Below are 24,045 nucleotides of genomic sequence, written 5' to 3' on the forward strand. Positions count from 1 at the left end.
CCGGCTGGACAGGGCTTGACGCCGGCTGGAAGGCCGGCTGGACAGGGCTTGACGCCGGCTGGAAGGCCGGCTGGACAGGGCTTGACGCCGGCTGGAAGGCCGGCTGGACAGGGCTTGACGCCGGCTGGAAGGCCGGCTGGACAGGGCTTGACGCCGGCTGGAAGGCCGGCTGGACAGGGCTTGACGCCGGCTGGAAGGCCGGCTGGACAGGGCTTGACGCCGGCTGGAAGGCCGGCTGGACAGGGCTTGACGCCGGCTGGAAGGCCGGCTGGACAGGGCTTGACGCCGGCTGGAAGGCCGGCTGGACAGGGCTTGACGCCGGCTGGAAGGCCGGCTGGACAGGGCTTGACGCCGGCTGGAAGGCCGGCTGGACAGGGCTTGACGCCGGCTGGAAGGCCGGCTGGACAGGGCTTGACGCCGGCTGGAAGGCCGGCTGGACAGGGCTTGACGCCGGCTGGAAGGCCGGCTGGACAGGGCTTGACGCCGGCTGGAAGGCCGGCTGGACAGGGCTTGACGCCGGCTGGAAGGCCGGCTGGACAGGGCTTGACGCCGGCTGGAAGGCCGGCTGGACAGGGCTTGACGCCGGCTGGAAGGCCGGCTGGACAGGGCTTGACGCCGGCTGGAAGGCCGGCTGGACAGGGCTTGACGCCGGCTGGAAGGCCGGCTGGACAGGGCTTGACGCCGGCTGGAAGGCCGGCTGGACAGGGCTTGACGCCGGCTGGAAGGCCGGCTGGACAGGGCTTGACGCCGGCTGGAAGGCCGGCTGGACAGGGCTTGACGCCGGCTGGAAGGCCGGCTGGACAGGGCTTGACGCCGGCTGGAAGGCCGGCTGGACAGGGCTTGACGCTGGCTGGAAGGCCGGCTGGACAGGGCTTGACGCCGGCTGTAAGGCCGGCTGGACAGGGCTTGACGCCGGCTGGAAGGCCGGCTGGACAGGGCTTGACGCCGGCTGCTGTACAAGCTGGGGCGCCGGACTGGACACCGGACTGGACATCGGACTTGACGCCGGACTGGACGCCGGCTGCACCAGACTGGACGCCAGCTGGACCACCGGGCTGGACGCCGGCTGGACCACCGGACTGGACGCCGGCTGGACCACCGGACTGGACGCCGGCTGGACCACAGGACTGGATGCCGGCTGGACCACCAGACTGGACGCCGGCTGGACCACAGGACTGGATGCCGGCTGGACCACCAGACTGGACGCCGGCTGGATCACCGGACTGGACGCCGGCTGGACCACAGGACTGGATGCCGGCTGGATCACCGGACTGGACGCCGGCTGGATCACCGGACTGGACGCCGGCTGGATCACCGGACTGGACGCCGGCTGGATCACCGGCCTGGACACATGACTGGACACAAGACTAGACACAGGACTGGACACAAGACTGGACGCCGGCTGCACTGGACTGGACGCCGGCTGCACCGGACTGGGCACTGGACAGGACATTGGCAGCACCACCGGACTGGACGCCGGCTGGATCAACGGACTGGACGCCGGCTGCACCGGACTGGACCCAGGACTGGACATCGGACTGGATCGACCTCGCGCTGCTCGCCATTGCCTCTTTCTCTTGAGTCTGGCCACCCGCCCGGTGGCCGGCTGCAAGTAGAAGGCAAACGGTATGGTTGGCTCCGGGTTGGAGTCATCCGAGGATGACGCCCAGGACTCTCGACTTCCCCGCTTCCCACCGAGGCTGACTGGTGGTAGGGAGGCTGCAGGAGGTGAGGAGGATGACGGCGTGGAGTTCCCCAAGGTGAGAGTACCCACCACGCGGTCCTCCGGAATGGACGCCAGACCGGGACGAGAGGAGATTGGATGATTGCTGGGAGTGGAGTCTTTGCCACACTCCTCTCGAAGCTGCAACCGTTCCACTAACTGTGGGAACGGCTGGTAAACCAACTCCTCCCGTTCCGGAAAAGATGGTGGGTCGTCCATCCCGGCCATAAGGTAGGCACTCACCAGCACCTCGGGGACGGATGCCTTCCTGGCCTCGACCTCCTGAGCATAGTCCAGTAAAGGCCGATGGCACTGGGCCGGGAACGGACCACCTCCGGCATGTGACTGGGAGGCTAATGCCTCCCACCATACTGGGTTGCCGGTACACGGCCACCGGCTGGTTGGGAGCCTGTCCATGGGCTGCCTGCTTGGTTCAGTTATGGTTGGTGGATTCTGTCACGAATACGTGGCGAGAAGAACCCAAGTGCAGGCAACGGCAGGTAAGGGGTTAACAGGGGTATTTTATTTTAAACAAACACAAAACAAAAACTCCCTCGATGGGGAAAAACACTGACAAAGACAATGGGAATAAATAATAACAGGAAAACACAGGAACCAAGGACTATAAACTAGACTATAAAACACTTGACTTAAACTAACATAAACAAGACCAACAATGACTCACGGTGGGAACAAGGAACACCGATTTGGACAAGTTTGGAATACACCACGACATCACAGGTACACGAACATCCACATGTAATCCACCAACACAAGACAAAGAAACAAGAGGGTATATATAGGAAACACAAAGGAGGGATAACGACATGGGGCAGGTGTGGGTAATCAAACACTCAGGGAAAGATCACAAGGAAACGAGAGGAGCGGGGCCAATGACGAGACACTGGAGAGAACGCATATTATTGTCAAAAGGACAATAATATGTTTCTCTCCACACATAACCAAAGACTTTGTCATGGCTCTGCTACAGGACCAAGAAAAACATGACTAAATGAAGCAGAGCCATGACACAATGTATAAAACTTTTTGATTGCATGCACTCTAAAAAACACTTGGTTAAAAACTGTCATGACTGGCGTGGTGGAAGAACCCAAATGCAGGCAACAGCGGTGATGAAGGGGTTAACAAAGGATATTTATTATAAAAAACACAAAACCAAAACCCACGATGGGGTGCAAAACAAAACAGGAACTAGGAACACGGAAACAAAACAAGAAATCAAAACAAAACACTTCCCACGAGGGGGCAAGAAACAGAACTAAATCTAAAACGGGACACGACGAATTAACAAGAGGCAAAACGGCAAACACTCACAAAATCCAACGGACACAAGGGTAAGTACAGGAACAATCCATAGAAAAACATGCACATACAATGACCGACACAGGACAACGAAACATGAGGGTATTATATAGGGAGGAAAAACGAGGGATAATGACACAGGGCAGGTGAGGGTAATGAAACACGGACGGGAAGCAATACGTGAAATGAGAGGGGCGGGGCTAATGACGAGACACTGGAGAGAACGCATATTATTGTCAAAAGGACAATAATATGTTTCTCTCCACACATAACCAAAGACTTTGTCATGGCTCTGCCTCAGGACCAGGAAATCCAAGACTAGGTGAGGCAGAACCATGACAAAAAACAACCCAACTTGGGTTGTTTTTAACCCAGCTGCTGGGTAAATATAGGACAGAACACATTTGGGGTTAAACTAACCCAAGAAGTTGGGTTACAGTATTAATTTTAACCCAGGAAATGGGTTGTTTTTCGATCCAAAAATTGGTTATTTCTTACAAAAATACTGGGTTAATTTGATTTCAATAAGGCAAAAAAATGCAATTTTTTTTAATGCAAAAAATACAAAAAAACATATTTTCAAATGTTTTTTTGTATTCCTTTTAAAATAATCTTTGAAAGTTAAATAAAATCACATGATAAACAAATGATCAACATTGTATAAGCTTTATTTTTTCTAATTATTTTTAGTACATTACACACAAGTCATAAACTTCAAATGATTCAGGCAACATATGTGCAAAAAAAGTCAAATGAAACTTAACAGTTATGAAACTTAACTTTGCCCTCAGTCAAAAACTATTTGCAAAAAAACAAAGAATAGATTTATGAAACCAAATATTGACCGTTAGATATAAGCCCAAAATTAATACTATTTCAAAACTAGCTTAACTGCTAACGTTACAGATATCAGAGCCAGCGGTGAATTTCAGAAGGACTTGAGAGGTGAGGTTGCGTAGGCGGGATACATGAGCGCCGAGCACTCGGTGGTTCCCTGAAGCTCACGTCTCTGAAAACATCCAAGCTGTGTAAGTTTTTGGAGGATCTACTGATAGAAATGCAATATAATATACACAACTAGGTCTTCAGAGGTGTATAAAGAGCTTACACAATGAAGCGTTAAGATTTTCTTACCTTAGAACGAGCTATTTCTATCTACATACACCACGAGGGTCCCCTCGCATATACTTCGCCATGTTCTGTTAGCCGTCGTAGTGTTTTGAACGGGAGGGGTGGAGTGAGCGGTTGGTTGCAATTCGCAACCTTGCCATTAGATTTCATTTTTTAGACTGTGGTGACTTTAAGGCTGTAAGTTAACTTTTTTTTGTACATAGCACTGGTGCAACAGAGGTTTAAAGTTTGGTAGCACAGGCCAAACAGTAGGAGCACAAGTATAAATCGTGTGTTGTCATCATTAAAACAAATATGCAAGTGTAGTTCATCATGAATACATTTACATTTAGTCATTTAGCAAACGCTTTTATCCAAAGTGACTTACAGAGAGTTCAGGGAGCAATAAGCGATATGTCATACAGGAGCAATAATACAATAGGTGCTAATACAAAGTTACTAGTTTCAACAAAAGCTAGACCACTACCTGTTGAGAGAAAGAGAGAGGGTTAGTTTTTTTTTTTCATTTGTCTGTCAAGTATTCACAGAAGAGATGGGTTTTAAGTAGTTTTTTGAATGTTGTGAGGGATGTGGTTGACCGGACCGAGTTAGGAAGGATGTTCCACCAGGAAGGAGTTGTGAAGGGGAATGAGCGGGAAAGCGATTTGCTGCCCTTATTTGAAGGCAATACAAGATGACGCTCGTTTGCTGAACGCAAGTTTCTTGATGGGGTGTAGGAGGGTGTGAAAGTATGCCTGTTACGACCTTCTATGTTTATTTGCCTGTGGGAGAAGTTTGTTTGTGTCTCTGTCCAGGAAGAAACCTGATTGGCTCCTGACGACTGATCATTCCTTTGCCCTGATTGGTTCATGACGACACCTGTTGCCTATAAGAATCCAGTCTTCACTTCTCTCAACAGTGCATTTGTGCTCACTCGCTGTGTGTGTTGTTCTGGCTTGTTGAACGTAACTGTGATACTAGACCTTTTTGCCTGTTAATGACGTTGAGCTTGGTTTTCGTTTCTGATCTGTGGATTATTCCTTGTAAATATTCTAACTTAACTTGGGAATGTAGGGAGTCTGACGCCACTCTTTTGTTTTATTAAAGTTTGATCTTTGTTTCTGTTAAGGGAGTTAGGTTATACATTGTATTTTTGTTTTCTTCTGTTGCTATTAGGGTTTAGCAAGAAGGTTTAAATTAAAGGAAGTTTTGTTTATTATTTTGGCTATGTCAACTCTTGAATCCTTAGGTCCCAAGTTAAAACAATAAATTTTTGTTATTGTATTCATTCATTTCTCCGACTCTTTCATGTTGCACCCTTACCCCTAGACGGGGCGTAACAATGCCGGTGCAGATCCAGTGATAGTCCTGTAGGCAAACATTAGTGACTTGAATCTGATTCGGGCTTCAACCAGTAGCCAGTGGAGAGCGATGAAAAGGGGTGTCACATGAGCCCTTTTGGTTCAGCTGGAGGTGATGCTCTTTCATCCAAGCTGAGATGTCTTCTAGGCAGGTTGTAATGCGAGCTGCTACAGTGGTATCGTCTGGGTGAAACGAGATGTAGATCTGGGTGTCGTCAGCATAACAGTGATATGAGAAGCCGTGTGACCGTATGATGGGTCCCAAGGATGTCGTGTAGATGGAAAAAAGCAGCGGTCCAAGCACCGATCGCTGAGGGACCACAGTGATCATGTGGTGAGCAGTGGACAGCGAGCCCCTCCATGACACCCTGAAGGATCTGCCAGAGAGGTAGGATTTGAACCAGCGGAGAGGAGAGCCTGAGTTTCCTAGAGATGACAGGGTTGCTAGCAGTATCTGGTGATTGACAGTGTCAAACGCTGCAGATAGGTCTAGCAGAATCAGGACCAAGGATTTAGATTGCGCCTTGGCTAGCCGCAGTGGTTCTGTGACCAACAGCACTGCAGTCTCAGTGGAGTGGTTTGTTTTGAAGCCAGACTGCTTGTCATCCAGTAGTTTATTCTGGGATAGGTAAGCAGACACCTGGTTGAAAACTGCCCTTTCAACTGTCGGTAGTAGAGGGGTCCAATGTGGGTTTCTTAGGTAGGGGCGTGACCTGGGCCTGTTTGAATGTGGATGGAAAAGTGCCGGTGAGCAGGGAGGTGTTGATGATGATTGTGAGTGCAGGTGTGAGTGTGCTGGATATGGCCAGAAGAAGATGGGAGGGGATTGGGTCAAGGGGACAGGTGGTGGGGTGGCTGGAGAGAAGTCTGGTGACTTCAGTGTCAGTCAGTGGGGCGAAAGGGTAGTGTGTACCGAGGTCTAAGGTGCTGAGAATTGTATAGGTAAATGAATTTTTCAATAGCAAATACTATAGTACACTACAGTGTTTTTTGTCAGAGTGTTCAATTTAACTGGACTTTAATTTTGACGGGTCTTCGTGAAGAAGCTTGAGTTGTTGTGTGTTTGCAGATAGATTCACTCAAACAGTGAAACGCTCGTAAAATATACTCTCAGAGCAACTCTGGAGATGAAGTTCATGTGTTCATATCCTCATACAGTGCAGAGGCAGCTAAATCCTCGACCATCACTCGTGTTGTATGTTAAACTGTGCACAAAATTCACTCAGAGACGCAAAACAGCCAGATGACATTTAAATAACAGGATTCCGCATCTAGTTAACGTACATGGACTCAGTGCGGTGCACTATTGATTATTGTCACATACCAACAAGCACAACCACGTCAAACGCACTTCACACAAACACGCAGCTCTGTCTAATGCACCTATTCTTATTATTCTACATGTATTTCACACTGTTGTTATTAGGGGGTCGAGCGCGAAGCGCTGAAACCCTATTGTGATTGTTAAGATTTGTATTATGGGTTTGAGCGCAAAGTGCTGAAACCCTATTGTGATTGTTAAGATTTGTATTATGGGTTTGAGCGCAAAGTGCTGAAACCCTATTGTAATTGTTAAGATTTATATTAGGGCTTCGAGCGCGAAGCGCTGAAACCCTATTGTAATTGTTAAGATTTGCATTAGGGGTTCAAGCGCGAAGCGTTGAAACCCTATTGTAATTGTTCAGGTTTTTATTAGGGATTCGAGTGCAAAGCGCAGAAACCCTATTGTAATTGTTCAGGTTTTTATTAGGGATTCGAGTGCAAAGCGCAGAATCCCTATTGAAATTGTTCAGGTTTTTATTAGGGATTCGAGTGCAAAGCTCTTAAACCCTATTGTAATTTTTAAGATTTTTAGGGGTTCGAGCGCGAAGCGCTATTGTAATTGCTCAGGTTTTTATTATTAGGGTTTGAGCGCGAAGCGCTAGAAACCTATTGTATTTGCATGTTTTTATTATTATTCTGCCATAAAACTTATCGGGCAGACCAAACCATAAGGCCCACAGAGCTGAGACTCGGTCAGATGGTAGTAGTCTTGCTAGCTACTCTGATACACGGGCACGGTCCAAAGGGAGCGCTACAGAGATGCCAAACGCGTTTGTGCACATAAACCCTAAACAGTTTGTCGCACACCAAAGTGTTTTGGATCAGTGTAATCCTTGGCTCAATACAAATAAAACGTATATCTACAATCTCATTTCCGTCATGCAATTGTTTCCGCTAATTTGCTTTTTATGTAAAACCTACTTTTGCAAACCAGTCCTAGGTTTTTCACCCGATCGGAACCAAACCAACGCAGACAAATTCTGTGTAGTGTAAATGTACACAATTATCGAAAAAAGTTGAAATTTCGTTTCACGGTCGCTAGGCGGCGCCAAAAATCCCGAAATGGGAGGAGCCTATTACACAAAAATGGCCATAACTCGTGATCGGTTTGAGATATCATCATAAGACTTGGTCCATATGAGAACAACCTCAATCCGAGGTTACAGTAAAAAATGTGCCATTTGGCAACTAGGTGGCACTATAATAGGAATAAGCTCGAAAATAGCTATAACTACGCAACCGTTTGCCCGATTAACTTGAAATTTGGTATGGTCTGTCTTTGTGTCATGTATCATGACTATCTTAAAGGACATTGGTGTATTTAAAAAAACATGGCCTCCATCGGCCAATGAATTTTGAGCACCCGTTAGATGAAGTTAATGGAGGCCGATCGGAACGAAACTCACTAGGCTTATTAGTGTCATTGTTCTGCGCCCTCACAAACATTTATGTAATTGATCTTTTGCCGCTATATCTTTACCTAGGGCCAAACGCGCTTCAATTTAACCCTTTCTGCTCTTCTCACGCACCACATGAACACATGCTTATTTGAACAACAGTAGTGCAGACACTCAGAGCAGGTAAATAGACACACAACAGTAAACAAAATGTGGCAATATTAAAGTATTTGTATCTGTCAGTCTGTTTACTGTTTGCTATATACAGTGAGGGAAATAAGTATTTGATCCCCTGCTGATTTTGTAAGTTTGCCTACTTACAAACAAATGAAGGGTCTATAATTTTTATGGTGGGTTTATTTTAACTGATAGACACAGAATATTAAAAAAAATCAGGGGAAAAAAATGTTATATAAAGGTTATAAATTGATTTGCATTTCAGTCAGTGAAATAAGTATTTGATCCCAGAGCAAAACATAATTTGTACTTTGTGGAGAAACCCTTGTTGGCAAGCACAGAGGTCAGACATTTCTGATAGTTGGTCACCAGGTTTGCACATGTGTCTGGATACATTTAGTCCACTCCTCTGTCAATCTTTAAGGTTTCGTGGCTGTCGCTCAGCAAATTGGAGTTTTAGCCTCCTTCACAGAGGTTCTATAGGACTAGGGTCTAGAGACTGGCTAGGACATTTAATGTGCTTCTCCTTAAGCCACTATTTGGTTGTCTTGGCAATATGTTTTGCGTCTTTGTCATGTTAAAGGCTCATCCATGACCCATCTTCAGTGACCTAGTTAAGGGGAGGAGGTTCTCGTCCAAGATTTTACGGTACATGGGCCCGTCCCTCAGCCCCTCAATGCGGTGAAGTCATCCTGTATACCTGTAGCAGAGAAAAAGCCCTAAAGCAGAATGTTTCCAACACTGTGCTTCTCTGTAGACATGATGTTCTTGGGCTCATAGTCAGCATTTCTCTCCCTCCAAACACAGGAGTCCATTTTGGTCTCACAGCAGTGCCAGCACTTTCGCCAAAGCCTTTTCTGAATCATTTTTATGTTCATTGTCAAACTTAAGACGAGCCAGGCGGGCCTTCTTGGGCAGGAGGACCTTGCGGGTGCTTCAGGATTTCAGTCTACTGTGGCATAGCGTGTTACCAATGTGTTACCAATGTTTTGCTTGCTAACTGTGTTCCCAACTGTCTTGAAATCATTAACAGGCTTCTTCCGTGTAGTTCTGGGCTGATCTTTAACATTTCTCATGATCATCTTTACCCCATTGGGGAAATATTGCAGGGAGCTCCAGAACAAGGGCATTTGATAGTTATTTTGTATATCTTCTATTTCCAAATAATCACACCAACAGTTGTCTCCTTCTCACCAAGCTTCTGTCTGTAGCCTATTCAAGGTTTGTGCAGGTCTCCAATCTTGTCGCTGACATCCTTTAAAACCTATTTGGTCTGGACCATGGTGTTGGAGAGGTTGAACTGGAAGATACAGATTCTGTTGGCAGGCATCTTTTATATACATAACAAGCTGATTTAGGAGTACTTTCTTAAAGTGACAGGACTAATCTGTGGTCCATATAGGCACATAACCAATCTGTGGAGCCAGAATTCTTGCTAGTTGGTAGGGGATCAAATACTTATTTCACTGACTGAAATGCAAATCAATTTATAACCTTTATATAACATTTTTTTCCCCTGATTTTTTTAATATTCTGTGTCTATCAGTTAAAATAAACCCACCATAAAAATTATAGACCCTTCATTTGTTTGTAAGTAGGCAAACTTACAAAATCAGCAGGGGATCAAATACTTATTTACCTCACTGTATCTCCAACTTTTTTTCAGATTTGTGATATTTTATGAACAATACATTTTATCTACATTTAGCATTAGCATTATTGATCAACATGTAAACATTTGTGACCCTTTGAAAACCCATGCTAAAGACACAATCTAATTAATTATTAAATAAGAAGCATCAAAGATTAATTTCAAGCATTAATTTCACTAAGATTTCAATCTTTGAAATGGCATTATTCAGCCAATATTAAAGATATTATTGTTATATTATAACAGAATATTCTGTAGGATGATTCTATGTAGAAAACAATTAAGACTTTTGCTGGGTTTTTGAATGATGGGTCACATTTTATAATAAACAACGTTCTAATTGGGAAATTATTTAAAGATTCATAGTTCTGGTATGAAAGGCATGGAAAAGCTAATTTAGTAAGTCATTTTTTGTTTTCCGTTTATGATGAGAGCATTTTAATTGTTTCATTATATTTGTTGTTTGTATGTTGTCAGCAGTTTTTTATTTACAAATATGAATTTCACAGAGTCTACAATTTAGTGTCCTCCACTATTATTGGCACCCTTGGTAAATATGAGCAAAGAAGGCTGTAAAAATAAATCTGCATTGTTTCTTGTTTTGATCTTTTATTTAAAAAATCTACAAAATCCCCTGAATTAAACTCTATAGAAAATGAGTGGGATGAATTGAAGAAGAGGGAGAACCAACATTTGAAGGACCTGGATTTATTTTATGGAGGAATGGACTTGGATGACTCTCAGTGTATTCTCAAACATAATCAGGCTGAAAAGAAAACACTCAGAGCCGTTTCTCTCATAAATTGAGGTTGCGGATTGTATTAAATACAAGGGTGCCAATAATAGTGGAGGGCACTGTACATACTGTACATACATACATACTGTGGATGTCAAAATATAAAATAAATGGCCTGATAAAAGAATCCTAAAATCATATATTTTGTATATATATATATATATATTAGGGCTGTCAACGTTAACGCGTTAACGCATGCGATTAATTTTTTCAAATTAACGCGTGAGAAAATATTTATCGCAATTAACGCAGCATCCGTTTGTTTTGACATCCTTTGTCTAGCGTTACATTATGTAATCACGCTCTTATTCGTGTACAGGCTTTTAAACCACTTAAGCACGATTTGAAACAGTTGCTTTGACGTGTTCAATGGAGATAGACCGCTTCTAAACTGTGGGACGCGGCAAAACGCAACGCGAGGTCCAGTCTGGTGTAAACAGTCACCTGCTAAGGGCTGCGTCGGTGAATCTCTGTCAGACAGCGCATCCGTGTTAAGTTCTCTTTCGTGCTTGAATGGATAAAACCACACAAGATTATGTCAGGAAGACCGTTTTGTCTAGCATTTTCTTAAGCACAGACTTCAAAGTGTAAAATAAAATCTTAAATGAATGCAAAGAGTTGTGAAAATGGGAGTGCGGTGACGGTCAGATCTGCGAACTGAGACAGCTCTTAAAGGGGCCGCGTTCTTAAACGTGCTGCTCTGACTCCTGTCACTAATGTTAATCAAAGAACAAAATAAAAGAAGAAATCAATGTGATTTTGTAGCTTTAATGAGAATTCTTCTGCATTTAATTTATAATTTAAAGCTATATAAAGATGTAAAGTGTCCTTCAATTCCTGTATATTTCCTACATGAGCTCTCAATTATACTGTTGAATGGCTATAATCACTGTTAAAATAATCAATTTAATAGAGACATCAGTTACAGTACTAATATCAAAATGCTAGCTTTCATAAAATGATGCTGTTAAAGAAATATGTTTTTTCTACATCAATTTGAAGATTAAATGTGAAATATATTAAAAGTAAAAGTATATTTTAAAATATAATAGTTATGTGCGATTAATCGTGATTAATCACAGAAAAATGTGTGATTAATGATTAATTTTTTTAATTCGATTGACAGCACGTAATATATATATATATTTATAATATATATATATATTATATATATATAATATATATATATATATATACTAATATATATATATTAGGATATATATATACAAAATATATATAAATAACTGGGCTAAATTGATTTATATTTATTTATTAAAAAAAGAAACATACTGTCCAGACCTCCGTTTTGAAAGAAAATATAAAGACCGGACCTCTTTAATTGAATACCCTTGTTGTAGTATATTGCCTGTTTTGGCTGTTGATCGTCTTTTACATATATAAATGAGATTTTTACAGGCTTGTTAAATGTGCTAAAAGGCCTTATCATGAAATTATCATATCATGTTTTACTTTGTCATTTGTAACACAACCATTTATAACGGGGTCATTTCTTAAATGGATGTGACCAAATGAACCTGAAAGCTGATTTTCCTTATGTGTACTATATGTGCATAATGTGTGTAAGCATGTGTAGCATGGCGGCTGCCTAGTAGCGACTACACCACCCCAAATTAATTGGGAAAACTATTTTATAATACTACAGAAATGACACAGTCCCCAAAGTATCAAATACCATGACATTGCAAACTGACACATCCCATTAATAGAATCAAATAATCTACACAAATGGAATCACAAAAGTATAGAAATCGCTTCAACTCAAGACCAATTAAGGGTCAGAAAATTGCAAAATGGCCAACATCCCTGTACAATACAATGTGTGTAATGTATTGACACTGTGAAAACAACACAAAAGTTAACAAGAAAGAAACAAACAAAACAACTTCAGACTCAAACAAACTAGGACGCCACAATTTAGGAATGATGCAACTGGACCCCGCTCAAAGCAGCAGCGTGGCTCCAAGAACCAATGAAGTCGCCACCATTACACATTGACTGCTTTTCCCGATTATCCGATTAGCCTCTACCATAGCCACCTACGGGTGGTTCAATTATGGGTGACTTAGGCTCAATTAAACGGTAATGCCGAATGGGTAGGATTGAATGATAGATGAAGCGGTCCCAGCGCTAAAAGATGCCATAAACCACACGTGGTAAGTAAAACTGAGTCATATGTCTGTGTTTTGTTGGCAATCGACACGTAAGTGCCTAAGGACAAAAGGACAGATATGCAAGAATAATGTAATGATGTATTGTGTGCTCGTGCTTTAGTTCTGCCCACTGCACGCCTTCAGGATGTCGACTGTTTTCGGAAATAATCGAACAGCTGTATCTGTCTTTTATAAATGTAATCAAACTAAATATTCTTGAAGTATGAAGTATGCAATACTACTCTATAGGTACTCAAGATTAAAATGAGATTGGCAGAAACTGTGTGTGTTACCTCCTCTTTAACACAACGACAGAGTGACGGGTTATGTGCTAGACAACTTCTTGTCCAGTACGGTTCTATTCTATTCACACAGCAGAGTTTCTCCGTAAATGCAGTTGTGAGTGCCGAAAATGTATAGGTATGAGTTTGGTTTGGATAGAATGTGATCTGCAATCTGAAGACTTTATAACATTTATTTTTACTAACTATTTGTCGTATAAAGCAACATTATCAGGCTTACCCATCCCCAATCTGTCATTTTATTATATAATCTTCATTTACAAACAAATATGCAACCATTGCAGCCTTACTGAGCAACAGTGCCAACGTCCTTTTGTGCCACCTGGTGGTGAATTTGTGAGGAATTTTCAAGTGTAACTTTGTGGCAATAGGCATTTTGGTTGACAATCCACTATATGTATAGATTTTTTAAAAATGGTATGTTTTAGATTGTTGTACAACTGGTATATACTATGTCTATAAGTCTATATATGTCTAATGTTGAAAACATTTTAAAAGAGAAAGACTAACCCAGTGGATGGCATAAGAATCAGGGGTGATCTTTTTTGTATCCAGGAATGAGCATAATTCAGGCTCATGGTATTGCAGCAGGAGTCTAAATAGATGAAATGGCCTCCCCTTCACAACACAGTCTCTGCAGAGAGAAACGATATGAAACAGAATCATGTAAACTGACTTTGAATAAAATATACTTTAGACAAGTGTATGGATTTACACATTGCAAATTATAGAAACAGATTACATATAGTAATGAAATAAATAATTGAACATAAAACAGGGCAACTTACTCTTACTATAGTAAAACCATGGTTATTTTTGCCAGATTGATAACCATTTGTATTAGAAGAGGTTTACAAATAATTAAAGTTGCCATAAGTGATTTCTGAAAACTGCTGTTGATATTTTAAACTAGCGACCAAAAAAAGAAACACTACCTGCATTGAAAACAACATTGACTAAAAATAAAATAAAATTTAAACTGTGACCAAAAAAAGTTGGATAAAGTCTAAATATAAATGAATATCCAATACCTAATAAAAGCAAGTCATTATATTAAAAACATAATTCTTAGTATCACAATTTTCATTTCATAGCAGAATGCCTCATTTGTCCGGCCTGACCGAATGGTGAGTACGATTCAACACTCCACTATAACATTCGTCAGAGTTAAATGAGAGATGGCAGCAATATCTTCTTCAATATCGATTACATGACACTCAACACACACCAAAAAGTTCAGGTATTCCCCTCCTATGGTCCCCGCCTCTCTAGAGCAATTAAGAGGTGCAGTTGTCTTCTCCAAGTTGGACTTGTGCATACAACTTGATTCGAGTTAGTAGAGGTGATGCGTGGAAAACCACATTCGTAACTCCATCAGGTCATTATGAGTACCAAGTCATGCCTTTTGGTTTAATCAACTGTGGACTACTGGTTTTGAGAGAGCGAGAGGGTCTGTAACTCAGCTCAAGTCCATCTGCAGAGGGCTGTTCACAGAAAAAAGAGCCAGGCCGATACACGTTGGTCCCCCAACTCCACAGTTCCAGCCTGGGCAAAAGGCTTAACTCACACCTGGGACATCAGTCTGCGACAGCACTGCAGCGAGCAGAGTCCAAATGTCAGCGGCCCCTTCCCTATCAAACGACAGATCAACCCCATCACGTACCGTCTTCAGCTCCCACCCCAGTACCGCCCTCTCACCTTCTTTCCATGTTTCCCTGCTTAAACCCTTCACTGGCCCTCTCTTACTTCCCTCCACAGAACCTGATGCAGCTATGGTGCCCCCTCCTCCTATCGACGAAGTTCGATGTTGTTATCTACCGCGGTTCTATTAGTTTGACCTCTGTTGCCCATGTTAACCTGTTCATGTATTACTCGTATTACTAGTGCTCGGAATACCTGTGTTTGGATTACTCACTTGCGTTAGTATCATTCATATTTGCCTTAAATTACTTACCTGTTTGTGAGATAAACCATTTGCTTGCACGTATACTTCAGCTACAAATAAATGGTATATATAGTCTGGTGGTTTTTATGCATTCAACTTAATGTGGAAATCAAATCTATTGGTGTATGACATTAAAGTACCGTGAGAACGATTCAAGCGCCGACTGCTCCGTATGCATCCGAATCGCTCTAGTGGTACTTTAATGGCAAAACGGCAAGCAATTTGCGCAGCCCGAATTAAGTTGAACACGTCTGTTACTGAAGACGCTGGTTCAGGTGTGTTTTATCAGAGCTGGGGCTTAACTCAACAGGAAAATGGATCTTGCGGGCCAGAGTTGAGAACCACTGCTCTAGAACATCAGTGTGTGAAACAAACACACACACAATTTATGACAGACCTCTAGCAAATAATCATAACATGTTTAGGCATTGATTTATATTTTCAACAGTGTTTCTCGTAAATTAATTACTCTATTTAATTTCACATTTTTAATACAGTTTATATCTACAGAACATTTGAATATTTTTCTATTGTCGAAAAGCAACATTCACAGAAAACACATTATAGAACCGACAGCAAGAAACGAACAAAAAAACCCAGTATAAAAATAAGGAGAAAGAAAATAATTTAAAACTGTGTAAGAACTCATTATTGGACTGTCAGTTCTCCTCCTGGCCACTAGGGTGTGCCTCTCTCGTGGCTCCTGCTGAATGCCTCTAGTCATTATGGCTGTGACTCGATCAGCTCCCTTGTTCAGTAGTCAGGGCACTGACCAGGGAGTCAGCCATTTTAAGGGCAAAAAGCAGGGAGCATCGATGCTACATATGTTCCCTTACCGGAAATCACGTGACAAATTTTGAAGACGTTTAACCAAAATTGTAGGAGCCAACTCAATGAACTTCATGAAACGTGATGTAACTTTTGAAAAGACAAACGTTGCTAGACAGGCAGGCAACACAACAGTTAAATTTTATATTCGACCAAATTTGCCCACTGATATGTAACAGAATAATGAAAGTGTTTCTCATATGTAAAAAATAAAGTCAGAGAGATGTCGGTTTTGCCGGTTGTTGATTAATACCAGCTGTGAAGTATAACAACGCGCTTAAGCAGTCACTTCACAGGAAAATAAGTGAACAGTGTCCCAATGAGAGGGGAGCCAGGGTCCTTACCAGTGCCCGGACTTGTGTACACAATATACCGATTCACGATCTCAGGAGTAAGGAAGCTGATCGAGACAGAGCCTATGTGTGATAGATTGAACCTGTGTGTTTCCCTATAAAAGTGGATCAGGGCCCGTATTTATCAAGCTTCTCAAAGTGCCATTGTAGTCTTAAGTACTGAGAATTCATGACATTTACTCCTACTTCCAAACTTAAGTATAAAAGGAAGTTATCAAATTTTTTAAAGCTAAGAATCACTCTTACTCTCACAATTATTTTAGACAGCTCGAGAGGACTCTCAAGTGCTTAGGAGTTGCCACTAGGGGCTTGTGATGGCGCTGAGGAGACAGAAACATGTGGTGGACAGAGGAGTTGGCCAACGGAACCGTATCATTGTACCACATTATACACGCATAAATTCGGTACTCCCCTATATAGGCGTAATTGCGGGTGGCACTTTTTATGAATTTATGAAAGGCATTTATTAATGAAACAACATCTACACATAATTTTTCATAATCAAATTTATACATTTAACAAACTTCTTTGTGCGCAAGATAAAAGTCACGCAGTCCGTACATGTCATTAATGCTGCGCGCATTCGAGTTATGCTATATGGATCATCACAGTACATCACATGTACTGTTGCGCGTTATGCTGTATTGCTATGGATCATCTTGTTATGGTGTATTTTGTTCTCAATGGTATGTGTGATTTCACACGGAAGAAAAGATTTATACTGAAGATAACATTGTATTTAAAGCAAAACTACTTGACTGAAGCAAATAAAAACAAATTTCAAAACTGGTTTAAAATGGGTAATTAAAGCATAAAGCATCTATAATCGGTTCTCCGGTGCATCTACTAACTCAGAAAACGTGAAAAACAAGAACCCAGTAAGTTTGTTTTGGTGTGCCTTTCCCTGCAAGCATGTGAGAAATCAAGCCGTTCAAGATTTTGCTCCTGTTGTGACATAGATGGAGGCTCTTATTATAATGTTACCGCACCTTAATTTACACAATTCCACCCACGGCGCTGCTGCCTTTGTTGTTTTCACAAGCAGCAGCAGTGTACGTGAAGCCATGGATAAAGTTCGTGGACAGCATGCAAAATATAATGTAGTTGGCTGCACAGACGAACAAGTCTTTGTTTAGAGTCCCAACCTCGGAAGAGATGAGACAGGAGTGGATTCATTTTATTTTTAGTGGAAATCCCTCAGAAACCATATGTAAAAACCTGCTTGTTTACGCGAATCACTTCAAGCCAGAGTGCTTTATCAGCCTGGGACAGCACAAACAGGATTAGCTTCAAAGTTGTTCCTCAAGAGGGATAGAGATCAACTGAACGAGACAAAGCTGCCTATGCAAGTAATATTTAACAACAGTCTGAATTGACATAAATGTACCGTGTATATGAAGAGTTTGGTTCCAAAACGCTATAAATCCATTTTTATTAATTTGAGTAAAAATGTGTTTTCTTTACAAAGAAAGTGGCAAGATGAAAACCACTATTTTCTGTTTCAAAGTTTCACATAGCATCTTTAGGTTCTAGTAACATAAAAAATTCTAATCCAGTTTTGATTCTAAAAGATTTATTAAAAAACTGATCATTTTTTCCCCAAAATGCAATAAATCCATTGAATCAATATAAAAGTTATTTTTCATATTGAAACTGTTGAAAATACACAACAAAGTGAGTTGATCCACAGCCTCTGAACTCATTACAATACTAATCTTACATACAGGCACTGGACTAAAAATGCATTCAATCAGTCATCGCTCCTAAAATGAATTCAACGGGTCATCTTTTTAATGCTATAAATTAGTGCCTCATCATCTTAATCTCCTCACGTAAATGATTAGATTTCAATAGCTTTTGTTTATTCCCCACCAGCACAGGTTCATCAATGCCGTCAAAATTATTCATTTTTTTGTTTGTTTGTTGAACACAAAGTACAAAGTAGATCAGGGAAACTAGGATGCTGACCGCATTCAGAGCGCCGCCATTACTGTTTACAATGCGTGGAATGGTGTGCTGTGATTGGTTGAGCCGATATATCGCATTCTGCAGAGAAGCGAGACTGGCGTATATTGCGTTTTGGAAAGAAAGGGAGAAAACATGACCAAATAACACGGCAGATATCGCATTTTGCGTAAAATTAAAAAGTGACTTTTCAATACCGACCTGATACAATACTGATTTTGGCGGAAACTCTTTTTTTTAAAAATGGCATTTATTGCGTTTTGGAACCAAACTCTTCATATAGGAGGATAACGTTAGCATATGATAGCGAAGGGAGCTAGAAGTCAGTCACGGGCTAAATAGAACATCCATAGCCAGTGTTAAACTTACTCTATATTTATATGTTATTTGGCAAATGGGCACTTGGAGTTTAGCTGTATGTACAGTATAAATACATTATGTGCATTAATATGTTTAGCTGCGGCAAGTTGTCACTATTGTTTTGCTAATGAACAGTGGCGAACACTGCGGTTAGTTTCGTTTTAAACGTCTCAAATCATTCGTCCATGGGCTAAAAAATATATACGTCACAACAAACAAACAAACAAAAATGTGAAATTATTAAAATGTAAAAGTATATTTTAAACTATTATTATTATGTGTGATTAATCGTGATTAATCACAGAAAATGTGTGATTAATCCGATTTTTTTTTAATCGATTGACAGCACTAATAATAAGTCAACATAGACGGAGGTTATACTTCCTCCGTCAATGAGGTTATACTTCCTCCGTCAATTGAGGAAGTTCAACCTACCACAGGAGCTACTGACCCAGTTCTACTCACTGGTCATCGAATCTGTTCTGTGCACTTCAATTACTGTTTGGTATGGCTCGGCCACCAAATCAGACCTACGAAGACTACAACGGACAGTTCGTAGTGCTGAGAAAATTATTGGTGCTCCTCTGCCCACACTTCAGGACCTGTACGATTCCAGAGTGAAAAACAGGGCAAGAAAAATCATCATTGACTCCACACACCCAGCACACAAACTCTTTGATCTGCTGCCCTCTGGCCGGCGCTTTAGAGCACCGAACACCAGGACTTCCAGACACAGAAGCAGCTTCTTCCCCCAGGCAATCTCCCTCCTAAACAGATAACTGCTCCTTAAGAGCAATATTCCACTTCCACTACTCCTATAGTGTGCACTATAGTGCCTTATTATATCTACATCTTATGTATACATGTATATAACACTACCTCTACTTACTAAATTATCCATTTGCACAAGTGTACATACAATCTGTTAATATGTTTATTCTACTATATACTACCCTGTACAATGTCTCTTATATGTTATTATCCCCCATTTTCTGTAAAATAGTCGTTATTTTATATATGCACAATTTAGAATCTTTTAGACTGTAAATCGTATTATATTGTATTGTCATTGTGTTGAATGTCTGTACTAGAAGCTTCCAACACCAAAGAAAATTCCTTGTGTGTGCAAGCACACTTGGCAATAAAGCTCTTCTGATTCTGATTCTGATATTGTTAAATTTATTAACTTTAAATGACAGATGTCTAGATATGCTGAAACCACGCTAATTCAAGGATTTGCTTTGACGGAGAAAGCACGAAATGTAAGTGTCTGAAATGTATGTCCACAGTTCAGTTAAATTAACTTATGCTGACTGAATGAGAAGCGAACTTTTTGCTGAATATCCACAACATAACGCTATAGGCGTTTATATTACAGTAAGTTACTGGCAAATCTGCTGCAAAAACTACAGCAAAGTTTTACAGTGCAATACAATCATCAATAAATGTTTTCTTGATGATGCATAAGAAGAGATTTATGAGAACAAATAATTTCATTTAATTGAGCAGATGAGTGGACTGTGCGGCCAGCATATAAAAAGTATCTGCATTTCTTGCTTTGGTCTTCGTCAGAACCGAATTGCACCACCTGCTGGTGAAGCGGTCAGGCAGCAGGTAGTGATCATGCATCGGTGGATTCGGCGCTCTATTGCTTCTCCTGGGATTCCCGAATGTGAAACTTTGAATTTCAAGCAGAATTTGAACCACTGAATTTGTGGAAGCAAATTTTTAAACCGAAATAATATCGACTGAAAATTGTCTTTCGAAAATTAAAGGTTGTATTTTAAAACAAGTTGAATATTTTAAATGAAATTCAAAAGGTGAATTTTGATTATTGAATTTTTTAAAGGTGAAATTGTGCGTGAAATGTTTCAATTTGAAATATTCACAGCTTAACTATACAACCATATTGAATTACAGACTCTAAAAATGCAAGCACTGGTAATGCAACAGATTTATTTTGGATTAGTAGTAGCTTTTATTATTCAAAGACTAATGGCATTAAAATACTTCCATAGAGAGCATATAAACATTGTCAACACGCTAAACAGTACCGTTAGTTTACAAGGCCATGCTACTAGGAGGATTAAAGAGGTCATATGGCGCGAATATGTGTTTTTCTGTGTCTTTGGTGTGTTATAAGTTGCCCATGTATGTATTAGACACGAAAAATTGCTAAAATGAAAATGTCGGAACGAAAGATGAATTATCTATCTAAAAAAACTATCTAAAAGCGAATGATCACCCAGACCTGCCTGAAATGCCTCGTGTAACCACACCCCCACAAATCTACGTCAGTTCGTGGTATGACTTGACTAAGACCGCCCAAATGTATACACAAGCAAGGTGTGCGTACCTGTCAGTACAATTGCTTTGGAACCTGATGTTCCAAATCTGGTAAGAGTCGTTACATTTCTGTCACACGCTTGCAGTATTCCACCAATCACTACGCACTGGTTAAGTGGCCAATCATAGCACACCTCGCTTTTCAGAGCGATGAGCTTTGTAAAAAATCTGTGCATTTCAGAGAGGCGTTCCACGTTATGTGGAAAATACAGCGTTTTTTTAACTAAGTCATGTATACACATTGCATTACATCTAAAACAAACCATAATATTCATTTTAGCCGTGTCATTTGACCCCATTAAAGCTGGAGTAAGCAAAGGAGAGAATGAACAACATTTTTTTTTTTGGACAGACAGACAGACAGTTATTGGTTAGTCAAATAAATGCGGAACAGGTATGTTTTCAGATGTTTTTTGAAAGTTGTGACAGATGCTGCAGTTCGGGTGGAGGCTGGCAGTTCATTCCACCACAGGGGAACCGAATGAGTAAAGGTTTTTGCAAGTGATTTGGTGCCTCACTGTGATGGAACAACCAGGCGTCGCTCATTTTCAGACCGAAGATGACAAGAGGGGATGTAGACCTGGAGCAGTGAGTTAAGGTAAATGGGCCAATTTGCCGTTATTATTCTAAAGGCCAGTGTCAGAGATTTAAACTTGATCTGGGCGGCAACTGGCAGCCAGTGAAGTGAAATCAGGAGGGGTGTTACATGGGTTCTTTTAGGCTGATTGAAAACTAGACATGCAGCTGCATTCTGGATCATTTGCAAGGGCTTGACTGCATTGTTTGGAAGGCCGGCCAGTAGAGAATTGCAGTTGTCCAGTCTTGATATGACCAGAGCTTGGACTAGTAGCTGAGAGGCATGCTCCGACAGGAACGGCCTGATTTTTCTGATGTTGTAGAGCACATACCTGCAAGTTCAAGTGGTTGCTGCGATGTGGGAGGTGAATTTCAGCTGGTCGTTAACATCACCCCCAGGTTCCTCGCAGACTTGGTGGGTGTTATAGTTGAGGATCCGAGCTGAATGGTATGGTGGTGTTCAATTGATGGGTGGGTCAGCATAACCAGGAGTTCAGTATTGGAGAGGTTGAGTTGTAGGTGATGCTCTTTCATCCAAGAAGAGATGTCCACAAGGCGGGCAGAGATGGTGGGGTCATCTTGTTGAAAAGATAAATAAAGCTGTGTGTCATTTGCATGAAAATGGTATGAGAACCCATGTGCCTTAAAAATTGGACCCAGGGAGGTGGTATATATAGAAAAGAGGAGAGGAGCAAGAACTGATCCCTGAGGAACTCCAGTTGTCAGCTGGTGAGATCTGGATGTCTTGCCTCTCCAGGATACCTCAAAGGATCTGCCTGTGAGATAAGAGTTAAACCAGTTGAGTGCAGTTCCAGAGAGTGGACAACAGGATCTGGTGGTTTACAGTGTCAAAAGCAGCAGAGAGATCAAGCAGAATAAGGACAGATGACAAGGATTTAGCCATTGCGTGCCATAGTTTTTCAACGACAGACAAGAGAGCGGTCTCAGTAACACATCTGGCGTGGTGAACGCTCGTTTACGCTTCCTGTGTTTACCATAGCGATCCATGTATGTGCGCTGATCAATAATTTTATTCACTCGTTTCATTCGCCCTGGTTATATGTTGTTTATGTTAGTACAGAGTCTCCGCAACAGTTCTCATGTTTAATGCACGCGTTTCTGTCTTTATGTGCGCTCATCAATGATTTCATCCACTGGTCTCGTTCGCTCCGGTTAAGTTGATGTTTGAAATAATGCTGGTGCGAGTAAAGTCTCCGCAACAGTTCTCGCGTGTGATACACGTTTGCACTTCAGTGTTTACCATAGCGCTCTATGTGTGTGCGCTCATCAATGATTTCATCCACTGGTCTCGTTCGCTCCGGTTAAGTTGATGTTTGAAATAATGCTGGTGCGGGTAAAGTCTCTGCAACAGTTCTCGCGTGTGATACACGTTTGCACTCCAGTGTTTACCATAGCGCTCTATGTATGTGCGCTGTTCAATGATTTCATCACACGTCTCATTCGCTCCGGTTACAAGTTGTTAATGTTAGAACGATGTCCAGTGCGGAGTCTCTGCAACAGTTCTTGCGTTTAAGTTTGCGTTTCTGTCTATATGTGCGCTGATCAATGATTACAGTATGGGCCTATGTGAATAAAAGCCAATTTAGCCAAATAAAAATGTAGGCTATTAACTAACATTAACGAACAATGAATGAGCAATACATTTGTTCAAGTATTTATTAATCTCTTTTAAATGTTAGTTAAAAAATACAACTATTTATGTAAGCTCCCCTGTTGAAAAATCCAGTATATGCTGGGTAAGGTATGTTTTGATCGATGCTGGTTTGATCTTAAACCAGCTAAGAACCATCTTAAACCAGCACATGAACAGTTTAAACCAGCACAAACCAGCAAACCAGCATCAAAACATACCAAACCAGCATAGGCTGCTTTTTTCAACAGGGTCTGGTCCATTAATACTGACAAATACAACTTTGATTTTAAATAGTAAATGTATTCGTAAAATTAACATTAGATTAACAATTAATAAATAATGTAAAAATACATACCTCATTGTCTAATCTTGTTCAATTTAACTTCAAATAAAAATTAAAAAGGCCTATATTGCTATTGCTTATTAGGGCCTTATTGCTATGGCAGTTTATTCCCCGTGGTATCGAAAATGGTATCGAATATCAATATTTTTTTAGGTATTGAATCGAAGTTAGAAATTCCAGTATCGTGACAACACTATCTCACACAATCCTACATGCCATCATCCTTTCAAGTTGATAGAAGTGGCTAGTTTGGTTCTGTAACTAGATATCCAATTTTCAGGGTAGACTAACAAAGAAGCATTGCACGGGAGTGTAACATAGAACCCCTCGTCATCCATGTT

General features: G+C 41.4%; 1 protein-coding gene across 3 annotated transcripts in view; it reads right to left on the reverse strand.

Annotated features, from left to right (window-relative positions):
• The window catches only part of tbc1d23 (TBC1 domain family, member 23), a 521,932-nt gene that overhangs the window by 399,000 nt on the left and 98,887 nt on the right, over positions 1–24,045 (reverse strand). For all 3 annotated transcript variants that reach the window (XM_057337199.1, XM_057337198.1, XM_057337197.1), the window contains exon 5: positions 13,845–13,968. In XM_057337199.1, coding sequence (XP_057193182.1) covers positions 13,845–13,968 — 124 coding nt within the window. The remainder of the gene's footprint in view (positions 1–13,844; positions 13,969–24,045) is intronic.

This window comes from Triplophysa rosa, linkage group LG7, assembly GCF_024868665.1.
Source record: "Triplophysa rosa linkage group LG7, Trosa_1v2, whole genome shotgun sequence".
In the NCBI taxonomy this organism is placed as follows: Eukaryota; Metazoa; Chordata; class Actinopteri; order Cypriniformes; family Nemacheilidae; genus Triplophysa; species Triplophysa rosa.